The following is a 16,010-nucleotide window of genomic DNA, read 5'->3' as shown; positions in this document are numbered from 1 at the left end:
TGTGTGTGTGTGTGTGTGTGTGTGTGTGTGTGTGTGTGTGTGTGTGTGTGTGTGTGTGTGTGTGTGTGTGTGTGTGTGTGTGTGTGTGTGTGTGTGTGTGTGTGTGTGTGTGTGTGTGTGTGCGCGTGGAAGGGGAGGGAGGGGGGGGAGCAAATCTTAAAATCAAAATGCTGAATGAGTCACAGGGCCACCTCACAGATGTCCAATCACAATGGATCTCATTAACACATATATGACATCACAATGGGACAGGTCTGGGAGATTGGAACCTTCACGTGTTCCCACTAAAATCAAACTGCTGCATGAATCACAGTGCCATCTCACAGATGTCCAATCACAATGGATCTCATTTAGATATATCATAATGAGACAGGGGGGTGGGAGATCTCTCCCTCTCCCTCCCATCCACCCCCGGGCCTTTTTTCCCCCCCACTCCCCCCTTCTCGCTCTCCCCCTCTTCCTCCCTCCCCCTTTCTCTCTCTCTCTCTCTCCCCCTTCTCTCTCTCTCTCCCCCTCCACTCTGTCTGCACCTCCCCCTTCCCCTTCTTCCTCCCCCTCCCTCTCCCCTCCCCTCCCAGACCCCTCTCACGTCCCCTCCCCTTCCCCTCTCTATTCCCCCCCTCACCTACCCTCCCCCCTCCACCACCCCCTTCACTTTACCCGTCTCCCCTTCACCCTCCGCGCTCTCCCCTCCAACCACCCCCCCCCCCCCCATCCTCATCCCCCTCTCTCTCCCTTCCCCCACTCTCTCCCCATCTCTCCCTCCCCACTCTCTCCCCATCTCCCTCTCTCCCTCTCCCCAGCCCACCCCCCTCACCCTCCCCTCCACCTGCCTTTCCCTCTGTCTCTTGCCCTTCTTTCTCTGCCCCTCTATCTCTGTCTCTGGAGGAAAAGCGCAAAAAAACTCAATCAGATTCAAATGACGCTGAAGACTAGGGGGGTCACGGTGGCACAGCGGTAGAGTTGCTGCCTCACAGCGCCAGGGACCCGGGATTGATCCCGGCTACGGGTGCTGTCTGTACGGAGTTTGTACGTTCTCCTCGTGACCTGCGTGGGTTTTCTCCGGGATCTCCGGTTTCCTCCCACACTCCAAAGACGTGCAGGTATTCTAACGGAATCAAAAGATATGGGGAGGAAGCAGGAATGGGGTACTGATTTTGGATGATCAGCCATGATCATATTGAATGGCGGCGCTGGCTCAAAGGGCCGAATTGCCTACTCCTGCACCAATAGACAATAAGTGCAGGAGTCGGCCATTCGGCCATTCAAGCCAGCACCGCCATTTAATGTGATCATGGCTGATCATCCAGAATCAGTACCCCATTCCTGCTCTCTCCCCATATCCCCTGACTCTGCTATTTTTAAGAGCCCTATAGCTCTCTCTTGAAAGCATCCAGAGAACCTGCCTCCACCGCCTTCTGAGGCAGAGAATTCCATAGACTCACAACTCTCTGTGAGAAAAGGTGTTTCCTCGTCTCTGTTCTAAATGGCTTACCCCTTTTTCTAAAACTGTGGCCCCTGCTTCTGGACTCCCCCAACATCGGGAACATGGTTCCTGCCTCTAGCATGTCCAAACCCTTAACAATCTTATATGTTTCAATGAGATACTCTCTCATCCTTCTAAACTCCAGAGTGTACAAGCCCAGCCGCTCCATTCTCTCAGCATATGACAGTCCCGCCATCCCGGGAATTAACCTTGTAAACCTACGCTGCACTCCCTCAATAGCAAGAATGTCCTTCCTCAAATTAGTGGAATTAGCTGCGGTCCCAGCTCCGAGCCGTGCGGTTACCCCACTAGTCACTGCCTACCATTCTGAAAGGGACCTGTTAATCCCTACTCTCTGCCCCCCCCCCCCCCGCCCCCAACCAATTTTCTATCCATTTCAGCACTCTACCCCCAATACCATGTGCCCTAATTTTGCCCACTTATCTCCTATGTGGGACCTTATGAAATGCTTTCTGAAAGTCCAGGTACACTACATCCACCGGCTCTCCCTTGTCCATTTTCCTAGTTATCTCTTCAAAAAATTCCAGAAGATTAGTCAAGCATGATTTCCCCATCATAAAGCCATGCTGACTTGGACCGATCCTGTTTTATTGCTATCCAAATGTGCGGCTATTTCATCTTTTATAATTGACTCCAGCATCTTCCCCACCACCGGTCAGGCTAACTGGTCTATATGTTTCTATGTGTGGGGTGGTGCGATGTTCTGTGCTGCGTCCACAACTCTTGCGGGTATTGGACGGAGTAATTCCCAAACCGTGCCATGATACTTCCCCATTAAGATGCTTTATCTCTACGCCACATCTGTATAATGTGCACTCCCTTATCAGCTGAGTCATCAGTTTCTTTGAGGTGGGAAACTCATCGGAAGTGGGTGTGATAGTGGATCAGGGTTGAGCACTATATGAAGTGTCTCATCGAGTCCCAGCTACAGACCCAGACGCACGCAGGAGAGATGAGTCTCCAGAGCCTGATGTTCCTGCTCCTCATCTCCGCGGTCCAGGTAACTGGACTGGAGGGGGAGAGATGCCACACTCCTGGGCCGCCGAAGGTAAGACAAGATCCTGCATACTCCACACAGACAGTGCCCCGCTTGTGAACTGTGCAGGAAGAAACTGCAGACGTGGAGAATCCTAGAGTGATACAGTGTGGAAACGAGCCCTTCTGCCCAACTCGCACACACCGGCCAACATGTCCCAGCTACACTAGTCTCCCCCTGCCTGTGTTTGGTTCATAACCCTCCAAACCTGTCCTATCCATGTACCTGTCCAACATTCGTAAACGTTGGGATAGTCCCAGCCTCAACTACCTCCTCCGGCAGCTCGTTCCATACACCCACCACTCTTTAGACAATAGACAGTAGACAATAGATGCAGGACTAGGCCATTCGGCCCTTCGATCCAGCACCGCCATTTAGTGTGATCATGGCTGATCATCGCCAATCAGTACCCCGTTCCTGCCTTCTCCCCATATACCCTGACTGCTATCTTTAAGAGCCTTATCTAACTCTCTCTTGAAAGTATCCAGAGAACCGACCTCCATGAGGCAGAGAATTCCACAGACTTACAACTCTCTGTGTGAAAAAGTGTTTCCTCGTCTCCATTCTAAATGGCTTCACCCTTATTCTTAAACTGTGGCCCCTGGTTCTGGACTCCCCCAACATAGAAACATAGAAAATAGGTGCAGGAGAAGGCCATTCGGCCCTTCGAGCCTGCACCGCCATTCAATATGATCATGGCTGATCATCCAACTCAGTATCCTGTTCCTGCCTTCTCTCCATACCCCCTGATCCCTTTAGCCACAAGGGCCACATCTAACTCCCTCTTAAATATAGCTATTTATATCGGGAACATGTTTCCTGCCTCTAGCGTGTCCAACCCCTTAATATTCAATAAGAGTCCCTCTCATCCTTCACAACCAGAGTTTCCGTGCTGTATCTCTCAAGTCTGAAAGTCTCTTACAAGCCGTGTGCAGGGGTGGGGAATGGGAGGGGGCTGGAAATCGAGGGGCAAGATTTTAAAACATGCGTAAAGTTTCTTTCCAATTTATGATCTAGGACAAGATGGTGTCGATGTTCTGCGATTTCATGCAGACCTATAATAAATCCTACAAGGACCAGGAAGGTAAGGTTCTGTGTCTCAAACCTATGACTGTGGTAGACAAAAATGCTGGAGAAACTCAGCGGGTGAGGCAGCATCTCGACCCGAAACGTCACCTATTCCTTCGCTCCATAGATGCTGCCTCACCCGCTGAGTTTCTCCAGCATTTTTGTCTGCCTTCGATTTTTCCAGCATCTGCAGTTCTTTCTTAAACAAACCGGTGTCTTTGTTCATTCAAGATAGACACAAAGTGCTGGAGTAACTCAGCGGGACAGGCAGCAGCATCCCTGGAGAGAAGGAATGGGCGACGTTTCGGGTCTAGACCCTTCTTCAAACTGTCTATCCTTTATCATCGTTAGTTTTTTTGCATATCTTTCTTTCACGTTATGTTCCCCTCTACATCACCGTGTATATCTCTCGTTTCCCCTCTCCCGCCCTCCTCCCCCTCTCAGTCTGAAGAAGGGTCTCGACCCAAAACCTCACCCATTCCTTCTCTCCTGAGAGGCTGCCTGTCCCGCTGAGTTCTCCAGCATTGTGTGCTTGTCTTCAATTTAAACCCGCATCTGCAGTTCCTTCCTACTCATTTTGTCGGCATTCATTTAGATTAGTTTAGTTTAGAGATACAGCTCAGAAACAGGACCTTCGGCCCATCGAGTCCGCGCCGACCAGCGATCCCCACATTAACGCTATCCTACACGTACTAGGGACAATTTTACATTTATACCAATCCAAATAACCTAGTTATATACAGGTTAATTGGCTTGTTATAAATGATAAATTGTCCCTAGTGCTTGTAGTGTGGTGTTAATGTGCGGGGATCATATATGTGTGTACATTTATACTATCCTGCACACACTAGGGACAATTTACACACATCAAGCCAATTAATCTACTGGCCTGCACATCTTTGGAGTGTGGGAGGAATCCGGAGCACCCGGAGAAAACCCACGCAGGTCACGGAGAAAACCCCCCACCCTCACATCAGTCTGAACCATTCCTCCAATTCGACGACCTTCAAAAATATCATCCACGCATTCATCTCATCTCCTCCCGCCTTGACTACTGCAACTCCCTATACACTGGCATCAGCCAAACATCCCAGTCCCGCCTGCAATTGGTTCTGACGGGTACCTGTAAAAGGGAACACATCACCCCGATCCTGGCCTCTCTCCACTGGCTCCCAGTATGGTACAGAAACAACTTCAAGCTCCTCCTTTTCATTTACAAAGCCCTTAACGGGCTTGCCCCCCTCCCATATCAAAAATCTTCTAACTCACCACTCTACGTCCAGGTCCCTCAGGTCGGCCGACTTGGGGCTACTGACTATCCCGCAGTCTAGGTTTAAGCTCAGGGGTAACCACACTTTTGCAGTTGCAGCACCTAGACTGTGGAACAGCATCCCTCTCCTCACCAGAACTGCCCCCTCCATCGACTCCTTTAAATCGAGGCTCAAAACCTATTTCTACTCCCTCGTGTTTTTGAGGCCCTCTGAGGGGGCGCTGTAAACAGTTTGTATGTGTGTATTGTTAGGTCTGTCTACCGTTGTATGTATTAAATTAGTACCTGCACTGATGTGAAGCACTTTGGTCAACGTGAGTTGTTTTTAAATGTACAATACAAATAAAATTGATTGATTGATTGAAGAAGGGTTTCGACCCGAAACTTCACCTTTTTCCTTCGCTCTATAGATGCTGCCTCACCCGCTGAGATTCTCCAGCATTTTTGTCTACCTTCGATTTTCCAGCATCTGTAGATCCGATGTTGAAGGCAGATATTAAGCCGCGCCGGGCGCCAAGAAATTGTGTCCCCCCCATGTTTTGACAGCAATTTCCGCCCCTGGTTCAACAGACATTTATTTTTCACAGATACAACCGCACACGGTGAAATTATTTTTGCTTATATTATACATGCGTGCGCTGCCACACAAGGCAGTGGAGGTCAATTCACTGGATGCTTTCATGAGATTTAGCTCTTGGGGCTAAAGGAATCAAGGGATATGGGGAGAAGGCAGTAACGGGGAACTGATTGTTGATCAGCCAAGATCATATTGAATGGCGGTGCTGGCTTGAAGGGCCGAACGGCCTCCTCCTACTCCTGCTTTTTATGTTTCCTTGTTTCTTTGTAAGCGTGCGGGGATCGCTGGTCGGCGCGGATTCGACGGGCCTGTTTCCGCTCTGTATCGCTAAATGAAACTGAGCCGAGCTGATCCTAAACCTAGATTTCTCCGGCTTCCTTTCAGAAGAGACCCGACGTTTTAAGATCTTTGTGGAGAACCTGGAGCGGGCGAGGCAGTATCAGGAAACAGAGATCGGGAGCGCCAGATACGGGGTCACCAAGTTCAGCGACCTCTCAGGTACGACGTCGAAGGCACCATCTCTGAGGAAGGTAGACACATATGCTGGAGATATTCAGCTGGTGAGGCAGCATCTATGGAGCGAAGGAAATAGGTGACGTTCCCTAAGGGTCTCAACCCGAAACGTCACCTATGCCTTCGCTCCATAGATGCTGCCTCATTTGCTGAGTTTCTCCAGCACTTTTGTCTACCTTCGATTTTTCCAGCATCTGCAGTTCTTTCTTTCTTTCTTTTAAAATCTTTTTTTTGTTTTTTTTCCAAAAATAAAAGCAAAAATGAAACATAAAAAAACAGAGCAAAAAGAATAATGAGAAACATAACAATGATATTGATACATAGGGATCAGGATTACATTAATAATAGGTATAACTTAATACGAGACCAGTGTCAAAATACACAATGAATATAGACCTCTATGTAAATATAGTTAAATCTTTAAAAGGAAACTTATAAATGTTAAAAAAAAAGCACAAAGATAAAAAAACAACAAGAAAAAGAAAAAAGGAAAAAAAAACAAAACAAAGCAAAACCGAATCTGAACTGAGAATTTCAACAATGTAAGTCTGTTTGTCGTCAAGTCCGTTCCACCCTATAGAGGTAAAATAATGTTTCTAACAGTTAAAGAGAGAGCAATTTATGCTGTATAAATATGTTCAATACATTTTCCCCAAGTCTTATCAAATTTGACCAAGGGTTCAACAGTGTCACTACTGATTTTTTTCTAAATTTAAACATGATATCGTTTCCGAATACCACTGGAGTGTGGTCGGAGGGCTGGAGCCTTTCCATTGAAATAAAATAGATCTTCTGCCGATTAATGTGGTAAAAGCAATCAACCGATGGGCGGAGCGGGACAAATGAATAAAATCTAACATTGGTAGCCCAAAAATTGCAGTAATAGGATGAGGTTGTAAATCTATGCCTAAGATTACAGAAATAGTATCAAACATTTCTTTCCAATATTTTTCCAAAGAAGGGCAGGACCAAACCATATGGGTCAATGAGGCCACTTCAGAGTTACATCTGTCACAGGTAGGATTTATATGACCATAAAAACAAGCTTACTTATCTTTTGACATACGAGTTCCTTCTTAAGCATCTCTGAGGAAGGATGTGCCGGCTCTGGTGAGGGTCCAGAGGAGGTTTACGAGAACGATCCCAGAAATGAGTGGGTTAACCTATGATGAGCGTTTGTCGGCACTGGGCCTGTACTCGCTGGAGTTTAGAAGGATGAGGGGGACCTCATTGAAACGTACAGAATAATGAAAGGCTTGGATAGAGTGGATGTGGAGAAAAATTTTCCACTAATGGGAGAGTCCAGGACCAGAGGTCACAGCCTCAGAATTAAAGGACGTTCCTTTAGGAAGGAGATGAGGTGGAATTTCTTTAGTCAGAGGGTGGTGAACCTGTGGAATTATTTGCCACAGAGGGCTGATGAGGCCAAGTCAGTGGATATATTAATGCAGAGATAGATAGATTCTTGATTAGTGCAAGTGTCAGGGGTTATGGGGAGAAGGCAGGAGAATGGGGTTAGGAGGGAGAGATAGACCAGCCTGATTGAATTGCGGAGGAGACTCGATGGGCCGAATGGCCTTATTCTACTCCTATAACTTGGCGTCCCACCGAGCTATAGTTTCAATGACGTAAATAGCAAACAGGCCCTTCGACCCATCCCAACCAACCTCTCCAGAGAGAAAAGATTTACGAGGCTGTTGACAGGACTAGAACGCCTGAGCTATAGGGAGAGGTTGAGCAGGCTGGGTCTCTATTCCTTGGAGCGCAGGAGGATAAAGGGTGATCTTATAGATGTGTCTAAAATCATGAGAGGTATAGATTGAGTAGATGCATAGAGTCTCTTGCCCAGAGTCGGGGAATCGAGGACCAGAGGACATAGGTTTAAAGTGAAGGGGAAAAGATTTATTAGGAATCTGAGGGGTGACTTTTTCACACAGAGGACGGTGGGTGTATGGAACGAGCTGCCGGAGGAGGTAGTTGAGGCTGGGATTATCGCAACGTTTAAGAAACAGTTAGACAGGTACATGGATAGGACAGATTTGGAGGGATATGGACCAAACGTGGGGAGGTGGGACTAGTGTAGCTGGGACATGTTGGCCGGTGTGGACAAGTTGGGCCGAAGGGCCTGTTTCCACGCTGTATGACTCTATGGCTCTGGAGTGAGCTGTGTGACTCCGCGTCCCACTGTAAGTTGGTGCCACCTTTTCTCTTGCAGCTGAGGAATTCCAGCAGGGAAGCCAAGCGCCGTCTATTCCATTAGAATGCAAAGAATTCCCCGGTTACATATTCCCAGAAAACATCCCAAGGTCCGTGGACTGGCGGGAGAAGAATTGCGTCACAGCAGTTAAAGACCAGGTGAGGGTGATTTGCAAAGGTCAATAGCTCAATGGTCAGGAGGTAGGAACGGGGTACTGATTGGGGATGATCAGCCATGATCACATTGAACAAGCTGGCTCGAAGGGCGGAACGGCCTATTCCTGCACCTGTTGTCTATTGTCTAAGGTGACAAGCGGAAAGGATTGGGGGTTGTTCAAAGATTGGGGGGGGGGGGGGGGGGGGGGAGTCAGTTTCAGTCTACCCCACGACAGAAGAGGGAGGAGTTGTAGTTTGATCGCCACAGGGAAGAAGGATCTCCTGTGGATTTCCGTGCTGCATCTTGGCAAGGCAGCAGCTCTACCCGCCCGCGCCGACGTCGCTAAGGGCGTCTTCGGGATGCACGACTTGACTTTGGAGGGAAGGTGCGACCTTGTTTTTGTTCCCCCACAGTTGAACTGCTGCAGCTGCTGGGCCTTCGCCGTGGTCGGGAACGTTGAATCCCATTTGTCCATCAAGAAGAAAGAACTCATCCCGCTGTCAGAGCAAGGTAAGGACAAAGGCCGGGGAACAACGTGACCTAACTACCGGTGGGAAGAAGTCGGCCGGCTTCACCTGGCGCCAACCTTTAATGGACGGTTTAATGAAGCAATGTTCATTCAAATGAGCCTCTTGCCTAGAGTAGGTGAACCGAGGACCAGAGGACATGGGTTTAAATTGAAGGGAAAATATTTAATAGGAGTATGAGGGTTGACTTTTTCACATAGAGGGTGGTTGTGAGTCTGTGGAATTCACACACAGAGTTGTGAGTCTGTGGAATTCTCTGCCTTAGTGGAGGCCGGTTCTCTGGACACTTTCAAGAGAGAGCTAGATTGGGCTCTTAAAGATAGCGGAGTCAAGCGATATGGGGAGAAGGCAGGAACGGGGTACTGATTGGGGATGATCAGCCATGATCACATTGAATGGGCTCGAAGGGCCGAATAGCCTACTCCTGAATCTATTGTCTATTAGATGAATCAAGGACCAAAGGACATGGGTTTAAAGTGAAGGGGAAAATATTTAATAGGAGTCTGAGGGGTAACCTTTTCACACAGAGGGTGGTGGGTGTATGGCACGAGCTGCTAGAGAAGGTAGTTGAGGCAGGTTAAACAACAATTAGACAGGTACATGGATAGGACAGGTTTGGAAGGATAAGGGCCATATGGGACTAGTGTAGATGGGACATTGTTGGCTGGTGTGGGCAACTTGGGCCGAAGGGCCTGTTTCCACATTGTATCACTCCATGACTTTGAATTTCAGTTCAGAAAATTAACAAAGGCCAAGTTATAAGGTCATAAGGGATATGAGAAGATTTAGGCCATTCGGCCCATCAAGTCTACTCCGCCATTCAATCGTGGCTGATCTATCTCTCCCTCCCAACCCCATTCTCCTGCATTCTCCCCATAACCCCTGACACCCGTACTAATCAAGAATCTATCTATCTCTGCCTTAAAAATATTCACTGACTTGGCCTCCACAGCGTTCTGTGGGAAAGAATTCCACAGATTCACCACCCTCTGACGTAAATAAATTTCTCCTCATCTCCTTCCTGAAAAAACGTCCTTAAATTCTGAGGCTGTGCCCTCTAGTTCTGGACTCTCCCACTAGAGGAAATCCTCTCCACATCCACTCTATCCAGGCCTTTCGCTATTCTCTGTACGTTTGAATAGAGAATCTAGTAAATTCTCTCTGCACCTTTTCTATCTTGTCGTAAGGTCACTACGACTGTATTATCTCTGTCCCACCCACTCCCCTGACATCAGTCTGAAGAAGGGTCTCGACCCCAAACGTCACCCATTCCTTCTCCCCAGAGACGCTTCCTCTTACCGCAGCATTTTGAGTCTATCTTCACAAGGTCATGAGTTGGGCCGAAGGGCCTGTTTCCACGATGTATGGCTCTCACACTCTGTGTCTTCCAGAGATACTGCCTGACCCATTGAGTTACTCCAGCGTTTTGCCTCTTGTCTTGAGTGGATAGTTTAAGGGATCCTATCTCATCTCCTGCCCAACTAGCAAATAGGTGCAGGAGTCGGCGATTCGAGCCAGCACCGCCATTCAATATGATCATGGCTGATAATCCACAATCAGTACCCCAATTCCTGCTTTCTCCCCATATCCCTTGATTCCGTTAGCCCCAAGTGCTAAATCTAACTCTCTCTTGAAAACATCCGGTGAATCGGCCTCCACTGCCTTCTGTGGGAGAGAATTCCACAGATTCACAACTCTCTGGGTGAAAAAGTTTTTCCTCATCTCATTCCTAAATGCCTGACCCCTTATTCTTAAACTGTGTGGCCCCTGGTTCTGGACTCTCCCAACATCGGGGAACAATTTTCCTGCATCTAGCCTGTCCAATCCCTTAAGAATTTTATACGTTTCTATAAGAATCCCTCTCATCCTTCTAAATTCCAACGAATACAAGCCCAGTTGACCCATTCTCTCAACATATGACAGTCCCGCCATCCTGGGAATTTACCTGGTGAACCTACGCTGCACTCCCTCAATAGCAAGAATGCCCTTACTCAAATTAGGAGACCAAAACTGCCCACAGTACTCCAGGTGTGGTCTCATCGGGGACCCGTACAACTGCAGAAGGATCTCCTTGCTCCAAACCTCCTGTCCTTTATACTTAAAGCGTGACGTTGTCTTCTTTCCACCAGAGCTCCTGGACTGCGGGAACGCTTCAGACAACTGCAACGGTGGTAGGCTTTCCAGGGCTTTTCTAGATGTATTGCACCTTGGTGAGTGTTCCCCTCTCACCCCCTCACCCTAGAGATATCCTGAGATAGGTCTGAAGAAGGGTCTCGACCCGAAACGCCACCCGTTCCTTCGCTCCATCGATGCTGCCTCACCCGCTGAGTTTCTCCAGCATTTTTGTCTGCCCTGGAGATATTGAGGATGAGTCTCCTGAGAGACGGACTGAAAGAGAGAGAGAGAGAGGGAGGGAAGGGAGGAGGAGAGGGTGGGGTATGAGGGGAGAGGAGGGGGGGGGAGAGAGAGGGGGAGAGAAGGAGAGGAGAGGGAGGGGAGAGGCAGTAGGGTGGGGTGCAGAGACAGTAACATAGGCCAGGGGCGGTGATGACTGTGTGTGTGTGTGTGTGTGTGTGCAGGTCTACATAGGGAAGATGCATACCCCCGCTACATCGCCGAGGTACAAAACTGCAGAAGGAATGCAAACAAACCCGTGTACAAGATCAAAAAATGCGTTACTCTGCCCAGTGAAAGAAGTGAGTAGTGGGACACCGTGGTTTACTCTCCCCCCTCCCTCTCTCCTCTTCCATTTCCCACCCAATCTTCCCTCCACCTCTCTGTCTCCCTTCCTCCCTCCCCTCCCTCTTCCCTCTTTCTCCTTCCCTTTTCTTTCTTTCCTCCTCTCCCTCCCCCCTCCTCTTCTCTCTCTCCCTTCATTCCCTCCCCCCTCAGATTCCTCTTAAATCTTTCCCCCTTCACCTTGAACCTATGCCCTCTGGTCCTCGATTCCCCAACTCTGGGCAAGAGACTCTCTGTGTCTACCTGATCTATTCCTCTCATGAATTTGTACACCTCTATAAGATCACCCCTCATCCTCCTGCGCTCCCACATCAGAAGAAGGGTCTTGTCTAGAAACATCACCCATTCCTTCTCTCGAGATATATTTTGCGTCTATCTTCGGTTGAAACTAACATCTGCAGTTCCTTCTTACACATTTCCTTGGCCATCGTCCGCTTTGATGTCCTTTTAACACTGTACCCTTCCATACCTCTAGTCTCCCTCTCCCCTGACTCGCAGTCTGAAGAAGGGTCTCGACCCGAAATGTCACCCATTTCTTCTCTCTGGAGATGTAGCCTGTCTTACTCCAGCACTTTGTGTCTATCTTCGGTGTAAACCAGCATCGGCAGTTCCTTCCTGCACCCACATATTTATTTGTAAGGTCATAAGTGATAGGAGTATAACTAGGCCATTCGGCCCATCAGGTCTACTCCGCCATTCAATCACGGCTGATCTATATCTCACCTCCTAACCCCATTCTCCTGCCTTCTCCACATAACCCCTGACACCCACACTAATCAACAATCTATCTATCTCTGCCTTAAAAATATCCACTGACTTGTGGCCTCCACAGCCATCTGTGGCTAAGAATTGCAGATTCACCACCCTCTGACTAAAGAAATTCCTCCTCATCTCCGTCCTAAAATTCCCGGTTTTGGAATTCCCGGTTGCCATGCTAGTATTCCCTCTGATTATAGTCACAGAGGAAACAGGCCCTTCGACCCATCTTGCCCACCCCGGCCAACATGTCCCAGCTACACTAGTCCCACCTGCCTGCGTTTGGTCCATATCCCTCCAAACCTGTCCTATCCACGTACTCCCTGGAGGATACTCCCTTGAGGAATGTCCCTTCGACATCAGGGATGGTAGAGGACGTTCCCTCCATCTTCCCCGACCAACTTAGAACCCGCCGCCATGCTCCGACGAGGCCCTTCGGCCCGGCCGCTCCATGCTTGCCCCTTCCGCTCCTTGATTGTACTTGACTTCACAGAAATGAAGCCCTTCGTCGCGAGGAATGGACCCGTTACAATCTCGGTCGACATGTCGGACAGACTGCGTGTAAGCTAACAGAGACACCCATATCCCATCCCCCCCTCTTCCTCATTCCTCATCCCCCCCACCCCACCCCCCCTTCACCACCCACACAGGTCACCAGGACAAATTGGTTAACGTACGATGAACGTTTGTCGGCACCGGGCCTGACCTCGCTGGCGTTTAGAAGAATGAGGGGGGGACCTCATTGAAACTTTACCGAATAGCGAAAGGCCTGGATAGAGTGGATGTGGAGAGGATGTTTCCACTAGACTCAGATCTGCTGTAGATTTGGGAGCAACAGCAGCAGGAGATTAGCAAGAGATACGACTGATTGGCTCTAGCCCGAGTGGGAGGAGAGAAGTGAGTCGGTGCCGGGAAAACAGTTGAAAACTGAGGAATTTGGTTTGTAAATTGGTAAATCAGGCAATTTATCAGTCAATTTAAGCAAGACGGCTCTTAGCGAGCGGCAGTGAGTGAGCGGCCTTGTGAGGGAAGTGCCCTGTGAGAAAAGTGCGAGTCTTTGGCTCGAGAGTCTTCGGCGAGGAGGCTGAGGAGAGGAGACCACGCAATACGCTTGAGAGGTAGAGACGAAAGAAGGAGATGTCAGGCAAGCCGATTCAGTGCGATGCTTGCAGTATGTGGGAGGTCAAGGACACCGCTGGTGCCTCCGGCTGCTACAAATGCGAGAAGTGCATCCAGGTAGAGCTCCTGAAGGGCCGTGTTGGGGAACTGGAGAAGCAAGTGGATGACCTCCGGTTCGTCCGAGAAACGGAGTCGTTCCTCGACAAGTCCTACAGTACGATTGTTACACCTAAGGTACTGGAAGAGAGAAGGTGGGAGACAGTGAGAAAGGGAGGGAAGCATGGAATGCCAACGTCCCCGGGTGGTGTTCCTCTTGTGAACAGGTTCACCCGCTTAGAAGCTGTTGGGACAGAAGACGTGTTTACATTGAGCGACGGACTGGCTTGCGATGCGAATAGGGCTGTTGAGCTAAAACCAAAAAGGCCTAAGGCAGGCAACGCCATTGTAGTGGGAGACTCCATTGTGAGAGGTACGGACAGGGGTTTCTGCGGCAACAGATGTGATGTGAGAATGGTGTGCTGCCTTCCTGGTGCCAGGATCCAGGATGTCACGGACAGAGTGCAGAAAATCCTCAAGGGCGAAGGTGAACATCCGGAAGTGGTAGTGCATGTCGGCACAAACGATGTCGGAAAGAAGGGGATGAATATTCTGCAGCGTGACTTTAGAGAGCTCGGAAAAATGCTGGAAAGCAGGACCTCCAGGGTTGTTATCTCCGGTTTGCTTCCAGTTCCTCGTGCTAGCGAGAGCATGAACAGGGAGATACGGGACCTGAATGTGTGGCTGAGGAACTGGTGCACGGGGCAGGGATTTAGATTCTTAGCTCACTGGGATCTGTTTTGGGGTAAGGGGGAACTGTACAAAAGGGACAGATTGCATCTTAACAGGTGTGGGACCAGCATTCTGGCAGACAGGTTTGCCACTGCTACACGGGTGGTTTTAAACTGAATAAGGGGGGTGGGGTGTCGAATGGGATAGTGGAGGATGGAGTTAAAGGGAAAGGGTTTCTTAAATGTGTGAGCGTAGAGACAGAGGGGTGTAAAATGAGAGTAGAAGCAATAGGTAGCAAGGTGAAAAGTAAAAGTGGCAGGCAGACAAAACCCGGGCAAAAATCAAAAAGGGCTACTTTTCAACATAATTGTATAAGGGGTAAGAGTGTTGTAAAAACAAGCCTGAAGGCTTTCTGTCTCAATGCAAGGAGCATTCATAATAAGGTGGATGAGTTGAATGTGCAGATAGCTATTAATGACTATGATATAGTTGGGATCACGGAGACATGGCTCCAGGGTGACCAAGGCTGGGAGCTGAACATCCAGGGATATTCAATATTCAGGAGGGATAGAGAGAAAGGAAAAGGAGGTGGAAGTAGCGTTGCTGATTAGAGAGGAGATTAATGCAATGGAAAGGAAGGACATTAGTTTGGAGGATGTGGAATCGGTATGGGTAGAGCTGCGAAACACTAAGGGGCAGAAAACGCTGGTGGGTGTTGTGTACAGGCCACCTAACAGTAGTAGTGAAGTTGGAGATGGTATCAAACAGGAAATTAGAAATGCGTGCGACAAAGGCAAAACAGTTATAATGGGTGACTTCAATCTACATATAGATTGGGTGAATCAAATTGGCAGGGGTGCTGAGGAAGAGGATTTCTTGGAATGTATGCGGGATAGTTATCTAAATCAACATGTAGAGGAACCAACGAGAGAGCAGGGTATTTTAGACTGGGTATTGAGTAATGAGGAAGGGTTAGTTAGCAGTCTTGTTGTACATGCCCCCTTGGGCAAGAGTGACCATAATATGGTTGAGTTCTTCATTAGGATGGAGAGTGACATTGTTAATTCAGAAACAATGGTTCTGAACTTAAAGAAAGGTAACTTTGAGGGTATGAGACGTGAATGGGCCAAGATTGACTGGCAATTAATTCTAAAAGGGTTGACGGTGGATATGCAATGGAAGACATTTAAAGACTGCATGGATGAACTACAAAAATTGTTCATCCCAGTTTGGCAAAAGAATAAATCAGGGAAGGTAATGCATCCGTGGATAACAAGGGAAATCAGGGATAGTATCAAAGTGAAGGATGATGCGTACAAATTAGCCAGAAAAAGCAGCATACCGGAGGACTGGGAGAAATTCAGAGACCAGCAGAGGAGGACAAAGGGCTTAATTATGAAAGGAAAAATAGATTATGAAAGAAAACTGGCAGGGAACATAAAAACTGACTGCAAATGTTTTTATAGATATGTGAAAAGAAAGAGATTAGTTAAAACAAATGTAGGTCCCTTGCAGTCAGAAACAGGTGAGTTGATCATGGGGAACAAGGATATGGCGGACCAATTGAATAACTACTTTGGTTCCGTCTTCACTAAGGAAGACATAAATAATCTGCCGGAAATAGCGGGACCGCGGGTCAAAGGAGTTGGAGGAATTGAGTGAAATCCAGGTTAGTCGGGAAGTGGTGTTGGGTAAATTGAATGGATTAAAGGCCGATAAATCCCCAGGGCCAGATAGGCTGCATCCCAGAGTACTTAAGGAAGTAGCTCCAGAAATA

The 16,010-nt window shown here is 48.5% G+C and overlaps 2 protein-coding genes across 2 annotated transcripts in view; both read left to right on the top strand.

Moving 5' to 3' along the window:
* The first annotated feature begins 1,290 nt into the window (after nt 1-1,290).
* Nucleotides 1,291-8,490, top strand: LOC129694025 (cathepsin F-like). The gene is made up of 4 exons (XM_055630752.1): nt 1,291-2,555; nt 3,561-3,627; nt 5,843-5,956; nt 8,187-8,490. Exons 1-4 carry the CDS (start codon nt 2,409-2,411, stop codon nt 8,351-8,353), a joined length of 495 nt encoding a protein of 164 aa, XP_055486727.1. The 5' UTR covers nt 1,291-2,408; the 3' UTR covers nt 8,354-8,490.
* Nucleotides 8,491-8,543: 53 nt separating this feature from the next.
* LOC129694024 (uncharacterized) overlaps nt 8,544-16,010 on the top strand; it is a 57,218-nt gene continuing 49,751 nt past the window's right edge. Inside the window, 4 exon segments of the mRNA XM_055630751.1 lie at nt 8,544-8,834; nt 10,981-11,061; nt 11,431-11,547; nt 12,840-12,907. Coding sequence (XP_055486726.1) covers nt 8,684-8,834; nt 10,981-11,061; nt 11,431-11,547; nt 12,840-12,907 — 417 coding nt within the window. The 5' untranslated portion in view covers nt 8,544-8,683.

Source organism: Leucoraja erinacea, unplaced genomic scaffold, assembly GCF_028641065.1.
Source record: "Leucoraja erinacea ecotype New England unplaced genomic scaffold, Leri_hhj_1 Leri_521S, whole genome shotgun sequence".
In the NCBI taxonomy this organism is placed as follows: Eukaryota; Metazoa; Chordata; class Chondrichthyes; order Rajiformes; family Rajidae; genus Leucoraja; species Leucoraja erinaceus.
Note: the sequence above shows the minus strand (reverse complement) of the source record. Positions and strands in the feature narration are given on the sequence as shown.

What these genes read in the sequence shown, in the direction of transcription:
- LOC129694025 (XM_055630752.1), top strand. Translation starts at nt 2,409, where the DNA reads ATGAAGTGTCTCATCGAGTCCCAGCTACAGACCCAGACGCACGCAGGA. An exon ending in ACACTCCTGGGCCGCCGAAG is followed by an intron (nt 2,556 to 3,560) that starts GTAAGACAAGAT and finishes TTTATGATCTAG; the next exon opens with GACAAGATGGTGTCGATGTT. An exon ending in CAAGTTCAGCGACCTCTCAG is followed by an intron (nt 5,957 to 8,186) that starts GTACGACGTCGA and finishes TTTCTCTTGCAG; the next exon opens with CTGAGGAATTCCAGCAGGGA.